This window comes from Geotrypetes seraphini, chromosome 18 (genome assembly GCF_902459505.1).
Source record: "Geotrypetes seraphini chromosome 18, aGeoSer1.1, whole genome shotgun sequence".
Classification (NCBI taxonomy): domain Eukaryota; kingdom Metazoa; phylum Chordata; class Amphibia; order Gymnophiona; family Dermophiidae; genus Geotrypetes; species Geotrypetes seraphini.
In genome coordinates this window covers 388,702-411,458 of record NC_047101.1, presented here as the reverse complement: position 1 = coordinate 411,458, position 22,757 = coordinate 388,702, and the positions used below count along the sequence as shown (strand labels likewise).

The 22,757-nt window shown below is 45.9% G+C and overlaps 1 protein-coding gene across 2 annotated transcripts in view; it reads left to right on the top strand.

Moving 5' to 3' along the window:
• LOC117351614 (C-terminal-binding protein 2) overlaps positions 1 to 22,757 on the top strand; it is a 130,352-nt gene that overhangs the window by 95,654 nt on the left and 11,941 nt on the right. The window contains exon 11 of one of the 2 annotated variants that reach the window (XM_033927148.1): positions 1,419 to 2,297. The exons of the other annotated variant lie outside the window; for it this stretch is intronic. Within the exon in view, the coding sequence (XP_033783039.1) occupies positions 1,419 to 1,443 (25 nt within the window). The 3' untranslated portion in view covers positions 1,444 to 2,297. Of the gene's footprint in view, positions 1 to 1,418; positions 2,298 to 22,757 lie in introns of those variants that run through there. 2 annotated transcript variants of the gene reach the window in all.

Here is a 22,757-nt window from a genome sequence, read left to right as displayed (position 1 = left end):
ACTGTTCCTCCGAAAAAAAACTGGCAGGAAGGATGCCCACTCCCCTCCCTGGTGTCCATACCTTGCGTTGGGGAGCATGAGGAACCGCAGACACCTCCTACTCCTGCTCCTACGCATGGCCTGCTACGCCACTGGGCCTTAGGCCCCTTCCTGGTGCATCATGTGAGTGGCCTGAGGCGACTTAGCCAATCAGGGGCTTCCTTAGGAAGGAGCCTAAGGAAAAGTGGCCAATCAGGGACTTCCTTAGGCTCCTTACTAAAGAAGTTCCTGATTAGCTCAGACACCTCAGGCCCCTCCCGCATTAGGCGTCTGAGCCAATCAGGGCACTAGGCCCCTCCCTGTGCATCACATGATGCACCGGGAAAGGGCCTAAAGCCCAGTGGCATAGCAGACCAGGTGGAGGAGCAGGAGGTGTTTGCTCCCAATGCAAGGTATGGACACTGGGGAGGGGAGTGGGCATCCCTCCTGCCATTTTGGTGCGGGGGGAGGGGGATTTGGCAAGGGGGGGGCGATGGCAGGAGGGAGTGGGCATCCCTCCTGCCAGTTTTTTCAGGGAAGCGGGTGGGCTGGTGGGGAGTCATGGCAGGAGAGAGAGGGCATCCCTCCTACTGTTTGTGAGTCGCCGCATGTCGGGGGAGGTTACGATTGTTGGGGGTCTTTGGGGAAGGGCCGTTGTGAGCGGTGGGGGATTTCATTTTTATGGGGCAGATATTTTGCGTGTGTAATACACACAAATATCTGTGCCATGGGGAAAAAACCCCCAGGCAGACCTGTCAAAAAACAGGCAGACCTGTCGGTAACACAGTTACCAACAGGTCTACAGCAGTCGGGTTTTAGGATCGTAAAACCCAATGCTAAATAGCCAAGCGATGTAAGTGAATCAATCGCTTGGCTATTTTGCATGGGGTTTAAAAAATTTGCATGGACGGATCGGAAAATGGGTGATTGAGGGGAAAAACACGCGGTGGGCCATTTTGTGAATCGGGCCGGTTAGCAGCGATCGTCACTAAACCTGTGAAAACAGGTTTAGCGATGATTACTGACTTTAGTGAATCGGGGTGAATATCTTTTCTGCACAAAGGGGCTGATTCTAGCATGACTTAATTGGCAAAATACCCTTGATAGGCTCAGTAATTGCTGAAAAAATAGTAATTGCCTTTAAAACCCTCACCTACATTTCAGGTGCCTAAGTTTTTACATAGGCTCCGCTAGCTGCGATTCTGAAACGGCACCCAAGTGTGATCAATACGCAGCTGGCATCATTTTTTTAAGCACTGGCCGATTTAGGTGCTGTTTGTAGAATCAGCCCCAAAGAGCACAAATAAGTTTTTAAAGGAAGGCTTACTACTGGTAAAACACTGTTACATGAATTGAATTTTTCTAGGGACTTTGTCCCCCCCTTTTTTCCTTGTTTGCAGAGCTGTGAGCATGGTGGAACGTTAGGTCACAGACAGAAAGGACTTTTCATCACTCCATGTATCTGCAGAAGACAGCTCAAGCATGAGACAATGCTCTTTATCAAATTGTTCCTACTGTACGATGGCCCTGCAGAGATTTAAATGAACACAGTATGTGTTGGGTCAGCTTTACTCCAGAGTTACTGGCTAAATACTTGGAAATGTAATGAGATGTTAGAAAGTGATTAACAGCTGTTGCAGAATTTTTATACCTTAACAAAAGTGAAAATACAAAATTGAATCCTAGATAAAACTGTTTGAGATTTACTTTAATTTATTCACCAGGTAACAATAAAATAGTAATAAACTCTACTTGGCACCTGATGTTTATCAACTTTGTATACCAAAAATATCAAAAACTAAATGTATCCTGATCGGTTTATAAACATATCACCTTAGGTGTAGAGTGAAATTGTAACAACAATGAGAAATTCCTGAGTCAATATTTGAGTTAATCTGTTTCTAGCAGCAGTAGGATGACAGAAGTTGAAACAAACATTGCCCAAGTAGGAATTATGAAACCAGATTTATTCTTCCGTCTCCCTCTGACCTTCAACCCTAAACTGGCGAGACTGGACTCATTTAGAGCACTGGTCTTGACCTTGGGGCCGCCGCGTGAGCGGACTGCTGGACAGGATGGACCATTGGTCTGACCCAGCAGCGGCAATTCTTATGTTCTTAACAAAAATATTAAACATGTCTGTAGATAAAAATACGATTTCACACAATCCCTCTATAAGTTGTGCTAACAATTCAAAGTCTTCCACACATGAAAACTTGTAAATTATGAATATATATATAAACAACTTAGCACAAAAGTTCAGAAATATTCTAATATATATATATATATATATATATATATATAATTATTATTTTTTTTTAATAAAATTTTTGTTCAAGAAAGCAGAAAAATACACAGGCTGAATGCCAACAAAGAAAACATCGTCCAAAAGTTCCACAACCCCCCTACCGAGTGATACAAAGCCAAAGAGTAAGGAAGGCAGCAAAACATGCATTGTCCCAAATGATGCCTCTCCATAAACCATATGAAAGCCATGTTCAACAAAAAGAACTACAGGTGTCAGTCCTCAAAGCTGTCAATTTGGACATCAAATAAATATGGTCCACCTTTAGAAGAAGGTCATTCTGCGCAGGAAAAGTACCCATTCTGCTCCACTCAGGATTTTGTAGACTTCAATCATATCTCCCCTAAGCCTTCTCTTTTCCAAACTGAAGAGCCCTAACTTTTAGTCTTTCCTTATATGAGGAGTTCCATTCCCTTTATTATCTTGGTCACTCTTCTTTGACCTTTTCTAGTTCTTCTATCTTTCTTGAGATAAGGCAACTAGATTTTAATGCAATACTCAAGGTGTAGTCACATCATGGAGCGATACAGAGGCATTATAACATTCTTAGTCTCGTTAACCATCCCTTTTAAAATAATTCCTATCATCTTGTTTGTTTTTTTGGCTACCACCACACATTGGGCACAAGGTTTCATCGTATTGTCTACAATGACACCCAGATCGCTTTGGCACTAACCCCCCAAGGTGGACCCTAGCATTTGGTAACTATGATTTGGGTTATTCTTCCTAATGTGAATCACTTTGCATTTCTCCATATTAAATTTAATTTGGCATTTGGATGCCCAGCATTCCAATTTCCTAAGGTCTCTCTGAAATTTTTCACAATCTGCATGCATTTTAACAACTTTAAACAGTTTAGTGTCATCTGTAAATTTAATCACCTCACTCATCGTTCCAATTTCCAGATCATTTATAAAAAAGTTAAATAGTATCAGTTCCAGTACAGATCCCTGCGGCACGCCACTATTTACCCTCCTCTGTTAAGAAAATGGCCATTTAACCCTACCCTCTGTTTTCTATCCGATAACCAATTCTTAATCCACACTGAACATTGCCTCCTATTCCATGACTCATTAATTTTCTCAGGAGCCTTTCATGAGGAACTTTGTTAAAAGCTTTCTGAAAATCTAGATACAGTGCATCAACTGGCTCACCTTTATCCACGTTTATTAACATCTTCAAAGAAGTCAAGCAGATTGGTGAGGCAAGATCTCCCTTGGCTGAAACAATGCTGAATCTGTCTACGTATGCCACAATTAAATTTTTTAAGAACATAAGAACATAAGAAGCGCCATCTCCGGATCAGACCTTCGGTCCATCAAGTCCGGCGATCCGCACACGCGGAGGCCCCGCCAGGTATACACCTGGTTTATTTTATAGCCACCCTATCTTTATATGCCTTTCTCAAGGAGATATGCATCTAGTTTGCTTTTGAAGCCTAGGACTGTCGATTCCGCAATAATCTCCCCTGGGAGAGTATTCCAGATGTCCACCACTCTCTGTGTGAAGCAGAACTTCCTGACATTAGTCCTGAACTTGTCCCCCCTTAGCTTCATTTCATGTCCTCTTGTCCGTGTCAAATTGGACAATGTAAATAATCTTCTCTGCTCTATTTTGTCGATTCCTTTCAGTATTTTGAAGGTCTCGATCATATCCCCACGCAGTCTCCTTTTCTCAAGGGAGAACAATCCCAGTGTTTTAAGTCGATCCTCATATTCCAGTTTCTCCATACCCTTCACTAGTTTAGTTGCTCGTCTCTGCACCCTCTCCAGCAGTTTTATATCCTTCTTTAGGTAGGGAGACCAATGTTGGACGCAGTATTCCAAGTGAGGTCTGACCATTGTCCTATAAAGCGGCATTATTACTTTCTCCGATCTACTCGAGATTCCTTTCTTTATCATGCCCAACATTCTATTTGCCTTCTTTGCCGCTGCCGCGCATTGTGCCGACGGCTTCAGGGTCCTATCTATCAGTACACCCAGGTCTCTTTCTTGTTCACTTTTTCCCAGAGTTGCACCTGTCATTTTGTACTCGTATTCCTTATTCTTACTGCCTAAATGCATTACCTTGCATTTCTCCACGTTGAACCTCATTTGCCATTTCTCCGCCCATTTTTCTAACCGACACAAATCGCTCTGGAGTTCCTCACTATCCTCCTGCGATCTGATTGCCCGGCAGAGTTTTGTGTCGTCTGCAAACTTGATGATCTCACTGGATGTTCCGTTTTCCAAGTCATTGATATAAATATTAAAAAGGATCGGCCCAAGTACCGAGCCCTGGGGTACACCACTAGTCACTTTCTCCCAGTCAGAGAACTTCCCATTTATGCCCACTCTCTGCTTTCGGTTTTCCAGCCATTTGCCTATCCATCTTTGTATATCTCCCTCTATGCCATGGCTTTGTAGTTTCCTGAGAAGTCTTTCGTGTGGAACTTTGTCGAACGCTTTCTGGAAATCCAAGTATATTATGTCCACCGGCTTTCCACTATCAATTTGCTCGTTCACGGTCTCAAAGAATTGGAGTAAATTCGTCAAACACGATTTCCCTTTCCTGAATCCATGTTGACTGGGTTTCATCAAGTCGTGTGTGTCCAAGTGCTGAACAATGCTATCCTTGATCAGTGATTCAATCATCTTGCCGGGGACAGACGTAAGACTCACAGGTCTATAGTTGCCCGGTTCTCCTCTCGATCCTTTTTTGAAAATTGGTGTGACGTTTGCTTTCTTCCAGTCGTCTGGTATCTGACCTGTTCTGATTGACAGGTTTGCAAGTTTTTGCAATAACTCTCCGATTTCAACCTTCAATTCCTTCAAGACTCTCGGGTGAATTTCATCCGGTCCAGGGGATTTGTCACTTTTAAGTTTGTCGATCTGGTAGTATATCTGATCCAAGTTCACTTCAACTGTGGTGAGGCTGTCCTCTATTTCTCCTGTAAACAGTTTCTCCGCTTCAGGTATTGTTGAGGTGTCCTCCTTCGTAAAGACGGAGGCAAAGAAGGAATTTAGTTTGTCTGCGATTTGTTTATCTTCCTTGATGTACCCTTTTACTCCCTTGTCGTCCAGGGGTCCCACTGCCTCTTTTGCAGGTTTTTTCCCCTTCACGTATCTAAAAAAGGGCTTGAAGTTTTTGGCCTCCCGGGCTATTTTTTCCTCATAGTCCTGTTTTGCATCCCTCACCGCTTTGTGACATTTCTTCTGTTCATCTTTATGTTTGTTCCAGGCTTCGGTTGTCTTCGTGCATTTCCATATTTTGAAAGAGTCCTTCTTTTCTTTTATGGCTTCCTTCACCTGTATGGTAAGCCATGCCGGTTCTCCTTTGCCTTTAGTTCTCCGATTTTTAGAAATCCTCGGAATGTAGAGATCTTGTGCTTCTGCAATAGTATTTTTCAATAGGCACCATGCCTGATCTACTGTTTCAAGTTTGTCCACCATCTTCTCGAGTCGTTTTGTTACCATGGCTCTCATGCAATCGTATTTACCCTTTTTAAAGTTTAAGGTGGTGGTTAAGGTTTTGGCATGTTTCCTTTTCCCGATGTCCAGTTTAAAGTTGATTACATTGTGATCACTCGTTCCCAATGGAGCCCTGACTTCTACTTCTGTTATCGGTCCCTTGAGACCATTTAGGACTAAGTCCAAGATGGCGTCGCCTCTTGTCGGCTCTTTTACCATTTGCTCCAGGAAGCAATCCCCTAGCACCTCCAGGAACTTGGCCTCCTTGCCGCAGTTGGAGGCTCCTAGTTTCCAGTCTATTCCTGGGAGATTGAAGTCTCCCAATATAACTACATTGCCTGTCCTGCATACTTGTTTAATTTCCTCCATCATTTCTGAGTCAGTGTCTACCGCCTGTCCTGGGGGACGATAGTAAAGGCCAATTTTTGTATCTGCGCCATTTTGACCAGGAATTTTGATCCAGAGGGACTCCAGCTTCTCTTTCCTGTCTGTTGTAATCATTCCAACAGAATCTATTTCTTCCTTAACATATAGGGCAATTCCTCCACCTTTCTGCCCTTCTCGATCCCTTCTATATAGTTTGTATCCCTGTAGTACTGTGTCCCATTTGTTTTCTTCATTCCACCATGTTTCTGTTATGCCAATGATATCCATGTTCTCCTGTCTTGCTATCATCTCTAGTTCTCCCATTTTGTTTCCTATACTTCTAGCATTTGTATATATGCATCTAAGTTCCCTTCGTGTTACCTTTTTGGACCTTCTACTCTTGGCTGTCCTTACAGTTTTATTTACGGTATCCTTTACTGCTCCTGTGTTATCTTCCATGTTTGCTGTGTGGTCATCCCCTCCTGTGTCTGAGTTGTCCCTTCCTGCTTGTTCTCCTTTGTTGGCTGTGAGGTCGACCTCTCTTATGTATGAGTAGTAGTCCTTTGTTCCTACGTCGGGGCATCCTGTTGTCCATACCATCGACCGGTGGTCGACTGTCGGCTTTCCCCTGTCCTTCAGTTTAAAGCCTTCTCTATTGCTTTCTTCATGTTGCCTGCCAAAACTCTTGCTCCTTCCTTGTTGAGGTGTAGTCCATCCCTTCTGTAGTACTTGCTTTTTCCCCAGAACGCCGTCCAGTTTCGCACGAAGTCGAAGCCTTCGTCTTCGCACCATCGTCTCATCCAGGCGTTGATTGCTTGCAATTCCCCTTGTCTCTTTCCATCTGCTCTTGGTACAGGGAGGATTTCAGAGAAGGCCACCTTCACCTCCCTGATCTTCAGTTTTCTTCCGAGTGAGCGGAACTGACCCTTCATCTCTTCCCTGTCATACTTCCGCCCGCTCACATCATTTGTTCCCACGTGGATAAGCACAGCGGTGTCCACTCCCCCTGCGCCATCTATGATCCTGGAGATCCTGTTGGTCACATCCTTTACTCTTGCTCCAGGCAGACAGGTGACGACTCTGTCCTCTCTTCCTCCTGCGGTGTGGCTGTCCACGTGTCGTATAATGGAGTCTCCTACGATGATCCCCATCTTCTTTATTCGGGAGTTCCTTGGGGTGCGTAGGTCTACGTCCTTGGAGTAGTGCCAGTCCTCTTCCTCCAATGATACTCTTGAAATTGTTCCCTGTTCTTTGAGCGAGGGGACATCTTCCTCTATTTTGCCCAGCACTGAAGTCAGGCTTACCGGTTTGTAATGTTCCAGATCTCACCTGGACCCCTTTTTAAAAATCAACTTAACATTGGCCACCCTCCAATCTTCAGGTACTATAGACAATTTTAGCAACAGATTACAGATCACTATCAGCAGGTCAGCAATTTCATGTTTGAGTCCTTTTAGTACTCTGGGATGTGTACCATCCGGTCTACATGATTTATCACTTTTTAATTTGTCAATTTGGCTTAATACATCTTCCAGATTCACCAAGATTTCTTTCAGTTCCTCTGCATCACCACCCTTGAAAACCATTTCAGGTTCAGGTAGATCTCTTACATCTTCTTCCGTAAAGACTGACGCAAACAATTCATTCAATCTCTCCGCTATGGCCTTTTGGTCCCTGAGTACCATTTTGCTCCTTAATCATCCAACGGTTCCCCGGATTCCCTCACAGGTTATCTGCTTCTGATGTACCTAAAAAAATTATGAGTTTTTGTCTCTTTGACAAGTTTTTCTTCATATTCATTCTTAGCTTTCTTTATCAATGCTTTACATCTAACTTGCCAGTTCTCGTCTTTCTTCTTATTTTCTTCATTTGGATCCTTTTTCCATTCTTTTAAAGGATGTTTTTTTGGTTCTAATAGCCTCTTTCACTTCACCTTTCCTACTTCACCAGGGTGATGCTCTGCTTTTTGGAGACCTCTCTTTTCCAAGGCAGCACAGGGGCAGCCAGATTGGAAATGGGACTTTTCTACAATATCTCTGTAGGTCTCTCTTTGTACTTCTCTATCTTCCTCAGCTCCTCCAAGTCTGCTACTCTAGCCTCTAAGGAAATGGACTCATTCTCTGAGAGCTAGGAGCTCTTTGCAGGGAGCATACATATAACTTCTTGCCAACTGAGTGATAATCATACATGGTGACAGTGCAAAAAACTAAATAGCACCCCTCTTGTACCTGGACTACTGTCTGCATCTTATTATTGAGTTGATTAATTAAACCCCATTAAGCTACTAAGAATATATTAGATTAGAATAGAGAGCTTTAGGATTATATTCAGCAGTAATGAAATATAGTAAGAATATGTAATAGAGTTCTCCTGTTGTCCTAATTAGAATAATTGACTTTAAATTAAGACTTTAAAGAAATTAGCTAGTGGGTGGGAGGGGGGGGGGGGAGGGATGAAGACTAAACCAGACCCTGCTCTGCCTGCCAGAGGATATCTCTAACAGAAAGTTCAAGTTTAAAAACTGTAAAATGATAAAATGTTTTTATTCTGTGGAAACTAGCTAAATAGAGTTTGATCTTTTAAGATCTAAACTGTTTATATAAGGAACCTACAATTTAGTTTTATCCCCAAACTTATCAAAGCTCAGAGCAAAATAATGTATACTTACCCAGAGATGTATCTTCTACTCCTCTCAGAACAATGTGTCCTCCTCCTGTTCTCCCAGAAAGAGAATGTCCTCTTCCATCGGAAAGTATATGAAATAACTTTTTTTTTTCTTTTTAATAACGAATGAGAGTTCTATACTGTCATGGTAAGCATAAAACTAGCTCTTAAGAGAAAATATTTACTTGGGTAAATAAGCCTGTTAGTTAATTGTCTTTCTTTCCTGATTTCAAAGTGCCTTTAGCATCCACAGATACAGATTTTCATCTGGTTTTAAAGGCGTTCCTGGGACCATGTTGGGCTGAGGGGAGAGTCATGTGCATAACGCCATCTTTTAAAAAGTATGTTTTACTCTTTTTCACTCCTACCCTTTGGTTATGTGAGCAAATATCAGGTGTAAAATAAAGTATACCTGCACCTTTAGGGGTGGTTCTATTAGGAGGTGGCCATATGAGGATGTGGTGGTAAACTTACAGATGATAACCTCCTGCAGCAGGGCTCAACAAATCTCAGACACCAGGTCACCATGGTGATTAGAAATTTATTTCTGGCGCCCAAGATTTTCCTGCTCCCCCCCCTTTTTTTTTTGCTTTTCTTTTTTGTACACTTTGTTGCTCTATTTTTGAGTCTGAGCCTTATCATACAGGAACTCTCATATTGACCTGCTTATTCTCAAGTTTCATGAGACCAGTGCAAGTTTCTACACTGTATGGTTCAGACTTTCAAAGAATCATGCAGGCACAGAAAACAGGCAGCTCCTACTTCCACTGTGGCCATATACAAATAGGAATCTGTGGTTCTGGCTGGCTACCAGAGAGAGAGGCTGGGGTTTGACTGTCTTGCTGAGTTAGGAATTTTTTTTTTTTTTGGGGGGGTATGGAGATAGTTGGCTTGAAGGGAAAGAGGCTGGAGGCTAACTGGCTGGTTGAGGTATGGATTTGGGGGATTGGTAGGGACTGATTGGCTTGCAGGAAGAGAGGCTATGGGGCTGACTAGCTTACTGAGGTAGAGATTTTGGTGAAGGGGGGGACTGACTGGCTTGCTTGAGCAGGAGCAAAGATTTGGAAAGCTAACATCTTGCTGGGTGGTGAAAGCTAGATGAAGTGGGGTGGATGGTTGATTTAAGGTAGGAAGGCCACTTCACTAGGGACCCTTATAACCCTCTTATCCTAGACGGCCTGTTTTATAAAATTACTCTTGGTATGTACCGTAATTTGTGGCTGCAAATTTCCCAGTTTCTCATTGAAAATGAGCTGTCAAGTACCTGCAGATTTCCCAGCTGAGAATCTCTCTTAAATTTCCCTCTTCCCAATTTAATAAACTTGTGCATAATTTGATGCTTAGCACCCAGTTGCCTGTGCAAGTTCTAGAATGCTGTCACAGGCTACCAATTGGCAATTAACCGTTATGAGCGTAAGTGCCCTAAATCAATATTCTAAGAACTGTGCCCACAGATTCCAAAGCGTGGAAGAGGAAGGGGCATATATTGCCGATGAGGTACTTGCGCCTTAACTTAGACACACAACTACAGTCTTGCACCAGTATTCTCTGATGACAATTGTGTAGCACTTGCAGAAGCTGAATTTCACTTGGTGCACTTCATCCGGACACAGTGTATAGAAAATGTCCCCCTCCTTGTGTGTGGACAAAGTACTGATTACTTCTGGCCTTTCATTCAGCCTGAGCTTGATGTTAATGAACTCATTTTAGAAAGATGCCATTTTGCACCAAACACTAGGGTGTGTCCTCAAATCCCCAAATCTTGTGCTTGATTCAGTTTAATACAGAGTTGGAATGTGCAGGTCTAATGCTCAGTGGTATTGGGGGGGGGGGGGTGCGGGACATGAAAAACTGTAGGTTTCTAGATTTAAACATAAAAGGACAAGAAAATAAATACAGGTGTGCAAGGAAAAATATTTTATTTGTTTCTGGATTAGCATACACTAAAAAAAAACCAACCAACCCTATGTTTGCTATAGGAGCCACCTTTTCAAAATTATTGGGGGTGCTAAACTCAGTGGAAATGACCTCTCCCTAGACAAGGCATTTGTTCAATATTGGGGGGTGCTCAAGCATCCACATAGTTGGTTCCTGTGGTATATGCTAAAATGGGATGAAAATTCCCATAAGATGTCCATCCCTAGAAAAATACAGATTAAAGAAACAGAAAGAAAGAAAGAAACCAGAGCTTTAGTTTTGTGAAGCAGCCAGAAAGAGCCACTTTGTCAGTGTATATGATATCTGTCTATTAAGTGAAACCTGTAGTATTACTTATCTATGCAATGAACCGCAAGGTACAAGCGGAATAAAAATCACTAATGTAATGTAATGTAATGTAATTTCAGGCCTCATTGGTTCTCTGTTGTGATGCAGAGAGGGGATTTAAAGTTACTAAGCAAAAGAGCAGAGAGTTGACCTGTCCACATCCTTTTGTCATCCTATGACTTACGGAATATACAGGGACAAAAGTCCTGCCTTCATTCAGTGATTTAAACATAGCAGTAACTCCACTATCTTGGTTGTCATAAGATGATATGATTTTCCTTCCTTGGTCTGACTGATTCAGTGTTTTGGAAATCTTTTTCTTTTCTGAAAAAGAAACTATTGCAGTTATATCCTACCCACACCTGCAGTATACTCCCGTCACCGCTTCCTGATCCCCACAATCGTATTTTCTCCTTTGCTTTAGAAGAGATTTCTTTCCAGCATTAAGACCAGGATATCATTATTGTTTAGCCTCACAATGAGTTATTTCAACTACTTGTCCTTAACTATACGTTATGAACAAACATGCACTATCCAAATTGTACTGGCTTTCTCTTTCTAGGTTTTGTAAACTAAGCTACTGCTTCTTACCCCTTTCCTTTCTTGAAACAAACTCTGCTCTTACTAGACTAAGATATTGCACCATATCAAGCCACTGAGATTCCAAATTACCTCTTCCAGAACAATTTTAGCTAATGATTCTTCGGTAACCATTTGATATCGGCAATATGTAAACCACTTAGGATATAAGTGGTATATAAGTAATTAAACAAATAAAAATAAATTATGGTTTCAAAGTGTGAATCAAAAACTTATAACTCAATAACTGATGACTAGGAGGAGTTGAATAATGAATCATAATGCTAGAAGATAGGAATATATTATATTTTCTGTATTTTTTCTCAATAGAAATTCTGCTGTGAAGTTTTAAGAGGGTGTTTGTATCAAAGTACCCTGTGCAGGCCCTACCTTCTCCCGCCCTTCTGGAGGGGGATGGTCTCAGGGCTGGCCTGACTTTCCTGGGGTGCAGAATTCTGTGGCCTTTCTCTTACTGCTTTCTTACAAGTTGTTGTCTGTATCAGATTTTGTAATTGCTCTTTAAGGTTCAGAAATATATTTTTGTACACAATGAACAATCTTCCTTTTTTCAGCTGGACAATTAAACTGTGAAACATTTCAAAGGCAAGTCACCTATAAACTGAACCTTTTTTTCTTTTTTTTTAGAAATTTGTTTATCTCTGACTTCAAAAACTTTAGTTTTCCACTTCAAGCCTCTAGAAGCTGATTTGTTAGACAAGAATTTTTGTTCATTTTATGGAAATATTATAATAAAACTGTACAACCAGTATGCCAGCTCTGGTAGTTTTGTCATTTTTGCAGACATTTCATTTTAAGTTGATGATCAACTTGATACTAGGTTAAACCAGGGCTCCTCTGGCTTCTCTCTCTCTCTCTCTGACTTTTTCTAGACTGGTACTGATTTGCTGTTCTTCACCCTTTTGACCTTTCCTTTTCTCAGATTCTTTATTTTATAGGCTTTTAAGCCAATTAAAATAGGAGGTAAGTCACAGGCCGAATTTTTTGTTAAGATACTTAGGGCTCCTTTTACGAAGCTGCGTTAGCGATTTAACGCACGTAATAGCGCACCCTAAACTGCCGGCCGTGCTACCGCTACCGCCTCCTCTTGAGCAGGCAGTAGTTTCTCAGCTTGCACGGGGGTTAGCGTGTGATAAAATGTCGCATGCAATAAAGCCGCTAATGCGACTTCGTAAAAGGAGCCCTTAGTCTTAGTAGAAGCATAGGATTACAATCTCTCCAGCCCCCACGCTGGCTCTGTGGTATAAACAAAATAAATAAAAAAAGACTTTTCCTCTAACCCCAGCTCTGACAGGGTACAAAATAGAAAATAAAATTATTTTTTCTATCTTTTGTTGTCTGGTCATTATTCAAATCATGTTGGTCCCAGGCTCTGGTTTTTGTTTGTTTTCTGATAACTTGCTTGCCAGGGTCTCCTGCCCATTTGTCATTTTCTTCTTTCTCAGTACTAACCATCCGTCTCCCATCTCTGTCCTCCCCTTCTGTTTCCCTTCCCTGGAGGTCTGGCATCTTTCTTTATCCCAGGACAAGCAGGCAGCATATTCGCGACATGTGGATGACGTCATCCACAGAGCCCCGTCGCGGACAGCTTTTCAAGCAAACTTGATTGAAGATATCAAAGGTTGCTAGTGCTGTCCACGCATGTGTGTGCCTTCCTGCTCCACTAGAGGGCGCATCCCCTCCTCATGGTCTTCAGTTTTTAGTTTTCCAAGGAGCCAGAAAGCCCTGTCTCTCTTCTCTGTGTTCTTCTAAGTGCCTTTCTAGCACCGCGGCTTCTTTATTTTGTTACAGGAGTCGCTGTGCGGTTAGTTGCTTTGTTTGCTGACTTGATCGTCTATTTTAGTTTTTTGACTCTGCAATCAGGGGCTCCCAGTTCGCCGTGGCCACTTGGCCTCGCGTGGCCGCGGTCCTCTATCCCTTATGTCCCGGCCTCTTACCGGGTTTAAGAAGTGCTCCCATTGCGGTCGGGTTATTTCAATCACAGACCCACACTGCTGGTGTATTCTGTGCCTGGGTGCTGATCACCCGACGGACTCCTGTCCTCGTTGTGCCACTCTCCAGCCTCGGGCTCTTTGTCGTCGTCGTAGGGCCAGGATTGCGGAGCTCTTCGCCATGGAGGCTGCTTCTGCTTTGGCCCCGGTCTCGACATCAGCCTCGAAGACCTCGGCCCCGGGCAAGTCTCCCTCGACTTCGAAGGCCTCGGTGGCCTTGACCTCAAAGATCTCGGCTCCAGGTAAGTCTCCTTTTCCTCCTTCCGGTTCAGTTCAGCTGCCGAAGAAGCCTTCCATGGAGTCTCTGGCCATCCAGGCGGTGAGTGTAGTCCCGCCGGCCTTGACGAGACCATCCTCTAAGCCCTCTAAGCGTGCTTCCACCATACGGGAATACTCTTCCTCGATGTCGCCCTTGGTGGAACGCACTGCTTCACCTGCCTGGCCTAATATGGTCACGGTGCCAATGTTCGAGGAGGTGTTGAAGGCGATCATCTCCTCGGAGCTTTCCTTGGGCTTTGGCTCAGCTTGCCCCTGCCTTGACCTCGCGCGTTGTGGACCAGCCTAAGTGTCGCGTCGAGGGTTCTCGGGGCACGGTACGACCGTCACAGCACCTGTCCTTGTCGGACTCCTTGCCCCTTCCGTCGAGGCATGCTTCTCCCTCGAGGCATCGGTCGAGGTGTCTTGCGAAGCGACCCCGGGACTCCCCCCCCCCCCAAGGTGGGGTAGGTCCTCGGGGCCTCGCACTACCGGGTCCATTAAGACCTCGGACCTCACCTTGTCTAACCCAAGACTGCTGAGGTCGCCTGTCCGGTCGGGGACCCCGCTCCGTGAGGCTCCGGTCTCGGGGGACCCTGCCTCTCTTTCCCGAGGTTCTCTGGGGAGGTGTCACCGGACCTCAGTGGCCCGGACCCCGAGGTCCTCCCCTCCGGGGACTTCTAAGCACAGGCTCTCGTCGACTCCCTAAACTAAATTAAACTAAACCTTAGGTTTATATACCACATAATCTCCACAATCGTAGAGCTCGGCACGGTTTACAAGAGTTGAGAGAGAAAGGAACTCCAATGAGGTTAAAGGGTATAGTGAGAAGGATATTTGGGGGGCTTAGGATGCCAAAGATGGGGTAGGTATTACATTTTTGAAAAAAGCCAGGTTTTCAAATGTTTGCGGAAGAGTTGGAGAGAGCTCAGAATCCGGAGGGAGGAGGTAAGTTGTTCCAGAGCTCAGTGAATCTGAAGGGGAGGGAGGTCCCTAGTTTTCCTGCACGGGAAATGCCTTTTAATGAAGGAAAGGATAATTTTAGTTTGTAAATGGGTCTGGTGGTATTAAGATTTAAGGAGTTCCAGGAGAGTGGGATGAAGGGAGGGAGGATGCCCTGAAGGATTTTGAAAATTAGGCAGGCGCATTTAAAGTGGGCCCTGGCGATAATCGGAAGCCAGTGAAGCTTAGACAGGAGCGGTGAGACATGGTCGAATTTACTTTTTGCAAAGATGAGCTTGGCCGCAGCATTCTGGATCCGCTGAAGTCTATGAAGGTTTTTCTTGGTAAGGCTTAGATAGATTGAGTTGCAGTAGTCCAGTCTGGACAGGATGATAGATTGGACGAGAATGGTAAAGTGATTTTGATGGAAATAGGATCTTACTTTCCTCAGCATGTGAAGGCTGAAATAGCATTTTTTTGCCGAGGAATTGAGGTGATCGTTGAAGGACAAAGTGGAGTCGATGATGATTCCTAGAATATTGCTTGAGGACTCCAGCTGCAGAGTGGAGCCAGATGACAGGGGGATGGAGGTGGGAAGTTGGTCTAGTTTAGGGCCGAGCCAAAGTAGTTTAGTTTTGGACTTGTTCAGTTTCATTTTGACAATATGGGCCCAGGACTGGAGGTTCGTTATACAGGAGGATATGTTCTCCGAGAGGTTGGTAAGGTTTGGGTCGGTCTCGAGGAGGACTAGGATATCGTCAGCATAAGTGTAAATTGTTTCTAGGTGGGATAGATGGAGGAGTTTAAGGGAGGACATATAGATGTTAAACAGAATAGGAGAAAGAGGAGAGCCTTGCGGGACTCCACACGTTGGTTGCCAGGAGGCGGATGAGGTGCCATTCATGTTGACGGTGTAAGAACGAGAACGTAAGAATTTTGAGAACCAGTCTAAGACTGTGGAGTTGATGCCTATCTCGGAGAGTTGGTAGACTAGGATGTCATGGTGAACAACGTCAAAAGCAGCGGAAAGGTCGAATTGAAGGAGGACGACAAACTTATTTCGAGAGTGGAGTAGTTGGACCTTTGAGATTAAGGAGGTCAGTAGTGATTCGGTGCTGAAATTGGGACAAAATCCATATTGGTAAGGTAGGAGGATAGAGAATCTCTCTAAATATGATGCGAGTTGGGTGGCTATGATGGACTCAAGCAACTTGGTTAATAGAGGGATATTTGCTATTGGGCGATAACTGGATGGTGTGGAGGGGTCTAGGTCAGATTTTTTCAGTAGAGGGGACAGGGCAATATGGCCCATTTCTGGGGAGAAAAGGCCCGAGTGTAAGGCGGAATTGATGAGTTCGGTAATAGAAGAGATGGCCTGCGCGGGAATTTCCTCATATAGGTAGGAGGGGAATGGGTCTAAGGAGCAGTTGCAGGATTTCAGTTTGAGGCAAAGTTTGAGGACTGAGGATTCGGATAAGGGCTCAAAGGTGGACCAGGATCTGTCGACTGGGATGGGGTAGGAGGATGTTAGGGTAGAATTGGAGTCGGTGGGCACCAGGGAGTTGTAGGGAACTGTGGATGGGAAGGGGGATCTCAAGGTGGTGATCTTATCGTTGAAGAATTTCGCCAGAACATCAGCTGAGGGGGAGGAGGGGACCGAGGTGGAGCCTTTTTTGGAAGTTAAGGAACGCCAGATATTGAATAGAGTACTGCTCTGGTTGTTGGATCTGGTGATTTTATCTCTGTAGAAGTTCTGTCTAGCGTTTTTCAAAACTGTATTGTAGAACTTGATGTTGACCCTCCAGGACTGTCTGTCGATAGGGGATTTAGATTTTTTCCATTTGTGCTCCAGAGCTCGACATTTCTGCTTTAGTTCTCTGTGATAGGGGAGAAACCAAGGGGCCTTACGGGAGTAGGAGATGGTTTTAGTGGAAAGAGGGGTGAGGGAGTGATAAGTGGACTGGGAAAGTGTGACCCAATTATGCCAGTTGGATTCTGGGTCTGCAGGCTGAGGAGTGGAGGAGAATAGGTTGAGAAATTTGGTCCAGAACAGGTCGTTCGTAATTTTTTTGCAGACTCCCCCCATTCTTTTAGCGGGGCTTCCTCGGCGTCCATGTTGGTGGATACAGATGTGCCGGCGCAGTATTCCAGGGAGGCTTCCCCCTCCTTTTCGGCTGCCTTGAGGTCTCATTCGACCACTCCTCTGGAGGGGCATTCTGAGAGCAAACCCTCTTCCTTTGCTAGATTTGTTCAGGATATGGGGAGGGCATTAGACTTGGATCTCCAGTCGGATTCCAAGTATATTAAGGAGTATTTGGAGGAGATGGAACTTCCCTACCCTCCTAGGGAGTCCTTGAGGCTCCCCTTGAATCCGGTGTTGCAACAGACTTTATTTCGCAATTTGGAGACCCCTTATGTTATCCCGGCCATTCCATCCAAAATGGAATCTCCGTACCGGACGGTGCCCTGCAAGGTGTTTGAGAAGTCTCAGCTTTCCCACCAGTCCTTGGTGGTTGAGTCTACCCTCAAGAAGTCTCACCCGTCCAAGGTGTATGCGGCTGTCCCTCCGGACCGGGAGGGCCGGACTATGGATAAGTTTGGGAGGCACCTATATCAGAACTCCATGATGGCCAACAGAGTCCTGAATTACAACTTTACCTTTACGTCCTATCTCAAGTGGTGTATTAAGTCACTTCCATCTTGCGAGGACGATGTGCCTCCCAAGTGCCGTGCGGAGTTTCGCAGGCTTGTGGATACACTGTCGCAGCTTTGGCTGTACATGTTTCAGGCCTCCTATGATGCGTTTGAGTTGTCATCCAGGGTCTCGGCCTTCGTGGTGGCTATGCGTCACCTGGCATGGCTCCGCATTGTCGATATGGACCCCAACCTGCAGGACCAGTTGGCAAATCTCCCGTGCTTGGGAAATGAGCTGTTCAATGATTCCATCGAGGCTGCCACGAAATGCCTCTCCGAACACAAACGCTCCTTTGCCTCCTTGATCCGGGCTAAGGCAAAGCCCACGACCTACAGGCTGCCTCCCCGGCGATATCCGCAGAAGTCCACGCCAGCGTTTTCTCGTCCTCCTCCTTGGTGTCCACAGCAGCAGAGGGCCCCTCCTAAGCCTTCAACCCCTGCGGCGGCTAAGCCGCCGCCATCTTTTTGACTGGCCCGGCGGGAGGAGGCTGGCCTCCGCCCTGGGGGTTTCCCCGCTTCCTATCGGGGGGTGTCTCCGCGCTTTTTCCCAATGTTAGGCGGAGATTACTGCGGACTCTTGGGTCTTATCCGTCATCCGAGAGGGGTACTCCCTCAACTTCCGGGCGTTACTGCCGGACAGACCTCCAGGGGAGTCTCTTTCCGACACGGCACAGCTTCCCCTACTCCTTCGGGAAGCATGGGCTCTCCTTCGCCTGCGGGCTGTGGAGGAGGTTCCCCCTTGTCAATGGGGCTCCAGGGTTTATTCCCGGTACTTCCTGGTTCCCAAAAAGATCGGGGACCTCTGTCCTATCCTGGATCTATGGAAGTTGAACAAGTTCCTAGTTCGGGAAAAATTCTGCATGCTCTCGCTTCCCATTTTGTATCCCTTGATGGATGCGGGGGACTGGTTGTGTTCTCTGGACCTGAAGGAAGCCTACACTCACATTCCAATCCACCCGGCTTCTCGACGGTTTCTCCGCTTTTGGGTGGGGGACCTTCATTTGCAGTATCGGGTCCTCCTGTTCGGACTCACTTCGTCACCACGGGTCTTCACAAAGTGCCTCGTGGTGGTCGCGGCGGCCTTGCGTCCGCAGGGCCTTCAGTTTTTTCCGTACCTCGACGATTGGCTTATTAAAGCTCTGTCAAGGGAGGGGGTTATTTCAGCGACCCGTCAGACTATTATCTTCCTTCAGCGTCTGGGGTTCGAGATCAACTTCCCCAAGTCTCAGTTGTGCCCCTCTCAGTCCCTGCAGTTTAGCGGGGCAGTGCTGGACACGATCCACCTTCGGTCATTTTTACCTCTGCCACGTCAGGCTGCCCTCCTGCGGCTGAGTCAGCTGGTGTCTCGGAGGTCTTCGGTCTCGGCCAAGCAGATGATGATCCTCCTAGGGCACATGGCTTCCACCGTTCACATCACGCCATTTGCCCAGTTACATCTTCGGGTTCCTCAGTGGCGGCAGGATTGGGATCCCGCTTCTCAGCTCATTGCGGTGACTCCCTCCTTGAAACGCTCGTTCCGTTGGTGGGCCAACTCTTCCAATCTGTCCAGAGGTTTGCTCTTTCTTGTACCCTGGCATCAGAAGGTTCTGACAACGGACTCCTTGGCGTTCGCTTGGGGAGCGCACCTCAACGGCCTTCGGACTCAGGGTCTTTGGTCGAGTGTGGATCGTCGTTGCCACATCAACCTTCTGGAGCTCCGGGCCATTTACAATGCAGTGGTGGCTTTTCGTCATTTACTGAAGGATTGCGTGGTCCTGGTGCGTACGGACAACCAGGTGGCAATGTATTATGTGAACAAGCAAGGGGGTGCGGGTTCCCTATCACTCTGCAGGGAAGCCCTTCGTCTTTGGCAGTGGGCGTCACGCCACAACATCTTTCTTCGGGCAGTGTATATCCAAGGCGAGCAGAATTGTCTGGTGAACAAGTTGAGTTGCCTTCTTCAGCCGCACGAATGGTCGCTCCATTCTCACACTCTGCGGCAGGTGTTTGTTCGGTGGGGAACTCCACAGATAGATCTGTTCGCTTTGCCCCTCAATCACAAGTTGCCTCGATTCTGCTTGAGGATGTACTCCCCAGATCGTCTTGAGGCGGATGCTTTCCTTCTCGATTGGACAGACAGGTTCCCCTATGCGTTCCCTCCCTTTCCTCTGATTCTCAGGACACTGGTACACTTAAAGTCGGTCCACGCCACCATGATCTTGATAGCTCCTCGGTGGCCCCGACAGCTGTGGTTCTCCCTGCTCCTACAGCTCAGTGTCGGGGAGCCTCTGCTTCTTCCTGTTTTTCCTTCTCTGCTGTCTCAGAGTCGGGGTTCGCTGTTGCATCCCAATCTGCAGTCTCTACACTTAACAGCTTGGTTCCTCTCCACGTGCCTCCCTCCATAGGTTTCTCTCAGTCAATGAGGGATGTTCTCGAGGCCTCTAGGAAGAGCTCCACTCGACAATGCTATTCCCAGAAATGGAACAGATTTGCCGCATGGTGTGCTGAGCACCGCATGGAACCTCTCTCTCTCCTTGTCTTCCGTGCTGGATTATCTGTTCCACTTGTTTCTGTCTGGCCTCAAATCGACATCTATTCGAGTCCACCTTAGTGCGATTGCTGCCTTTCATCAGTCGCTTGATGGGAAACCGCTCTCTGTCCATCTGGTGGTTTCCCGCTTTATGAAGGGCCTCTTCAATGTTCATCCTCCCCTCAAGTCCCCTCCGGTGGTTTGGGATCTTAATGTGGTTCTGGCTCAATTGATGAAACCTCCGTTTGGACCCATTGATAAGGCTCATCTGAAGTATCTCACTTGGAAGGTGGTGTTCCTGGTTGCTCTCACATCTGCCCGCAGAGTCAGTGAGCTGCAAGCTCTGATTGCGGACCCACCTTTTATTGTATTTCATCATGACAAGGTGGTCCTTCGTACTCATCCTAAGTTCTTGCCTAAGGTGGTTTCTGTTTTCAACCTCAACCAGTCCATTGTTCTTCTGGTGATTTTTCCAAAGCCCCACTCTTATCCTGGTGAGGTGGCGTTTCACACTCTTGACTGTAAGAGGGCGTTGGCTTTTTACCTGCAACGCACCGAATCTCATCGGACGGCTCCTCAACTTTTCATCTTTTGATCCTAATTGGTTGGGCCGTTCAGTTACCAAGCGCACCTTATCCAACTGGCTGGCTGCTTGTATTTCCTTTTGCTACGCTTAGGCTGGTCTCTCGCTGCAAGGTCCGGTCAAGGGGCATAGAGTCCAAGCGATGGCGGCATCTGTCGCTTTCCTCAGGTCCACGCCTATTGAGGAGATCTGCAAGGCTGCCACTTGGTCATCGGTTCATACCTTTACCTCTCACTACTGTCTGGATGCCTTTTCCAGGCATGACGGCCAGTTTGGCCAGTCGGTTTTGCGTAATCTGTTTTCATAACTTGCCAACTTTCCCTCCGTCCCTTTTTGGTTAACTTGGAGGTCATCCACATGTCGAGAATATGCTGCCTGCTTGTCCTGGGATAAAGCACAGTTACTTACCGTAACAGGTGTTATCCAGGGACAGCAGGCAGATATTCTTGCAACCCTCCCACCTCCCCAAGGTTGGCTTCTTTGCTAGCTATCTGAACTGAAGACCACGAGGAGGGGATGCGCCCTCTATTGGAGCAGGAAGGCACACGCAAACTTTGAGATCTTCAATCAAGTTTGCTTAAAAAGCTGTCTGCGATGGGGCTCCGTGGATGACGTCACCCACATGTCGAGAATATCTGCCTGCTGTCCCTGGATAACACCTGTTACGGTAAGTAACTGTGCTTTTTTTTCATCTCCATCCCCGCAGCAGCAAAGATGGACCCCACCATCCCCAGATTCACCATCTCTCCTTTTCTCAACTACCTTTTCATCCATTATCTCTCCTTCCTTCTCCACCATCCCAGGGTCCACCATCTCTCCCTTTCTTTTTCCAACTAGCCTCCTATCCAGTATCTCTATCCCCCTCCACACCATCCCTTGTATCCAGCTTCTCTCCCTTTCTGTTCCTTCCCTCTCTCCATCCCATTGTCCACCATCTCTCTCCCTTCTGTTTGTAGACCCATTATTTCTTCTTCTCCCCCCATATGCATGTCTCTTTGGACCCCCCCTCCCTCCTTCCCTTCCTCCGTGTACTTCTCCACCAGGGCCCTCCTCAAAGGCCTGCATGTTTCCCCCCTTCGTTCTAGCATCCTCCAGCTTCCTGGAATCATCTTCAAAGATAATTATGGCAGCCTGTAGAGGATATCCGGTGCTGTAGCGATCCTAGCAGGCTGCCATCATCCGCTGTAGCACATTCCCTCTGCCGCGGTCCCACTCCTCCTCTGACGTACGGGACCGTGGCAGATGGAATGTGCTGCGCAGGGTATTTTCTAATTACACTGGGGGCCTGAGTTTGACAGCCCTGTTCTAGGTCCTGTGCAGTCCATTCAGAAGCAAACAGTAAAATAGCTGCATAAAATATACCTAATAGGGATCTTAGATAATCATTCCTTCTCCCCTAGCAATTTTAGATAACAAGTATCAAATCCCCAAAAAATGGAGTCACAAGGTCCACTCAAAATAATATCAATAGATAACACCATATCAATGGAACCCAGCCAACATAGGAACTAACCAATTTAGTTCCTTTCAGATTATTAAGTGTTTGATTTCTTAATGATTTTTCAATTTATCCTATAAGGGGGGAAGACCTCTTATAAGGAAGCAGACCCAATGTATCTTCAATGGTACTGCTTTAATAGAATCACAGGTCAAACCCTCCATTTCCATCTGTGTGAGTAAGCAAAATCAAACAAAAATCAATTTTGTGTATAAAGAAGTGGCACTTATCTTCAGGCTTCTTCAGGGGAAAAAGTAGTGCTGTAACTGCTGTCGTGCCAAATTTTGTGACTTGTGTTGCAGCGGCGTTAATCAAGCCTTCCCAAGCCGTCAGAGAACAAGACCAGTCTCTGGAAGCAAGAGCTCAGGCAAATGAGATGAGACCATGGACACAGCAGAAAAATCCAACTTTCAGTATTGCAGGTTCAGTCCTGTCTCAAAGGAGAGCATTATTTTAGTGTAGTAGGAAATAATCCTGTAGTTTGGACCTGCCCTGTAATTATCATGTATCTCTAGGGGGCATATAGCCAGGAGGGGGAATGGCTTTTGTAGTTGGTGATCACTAGGAATATAGGTAGCTGGGGAAGTGAATATCAATTGGTAAATTTCCTGTCTGATGTAA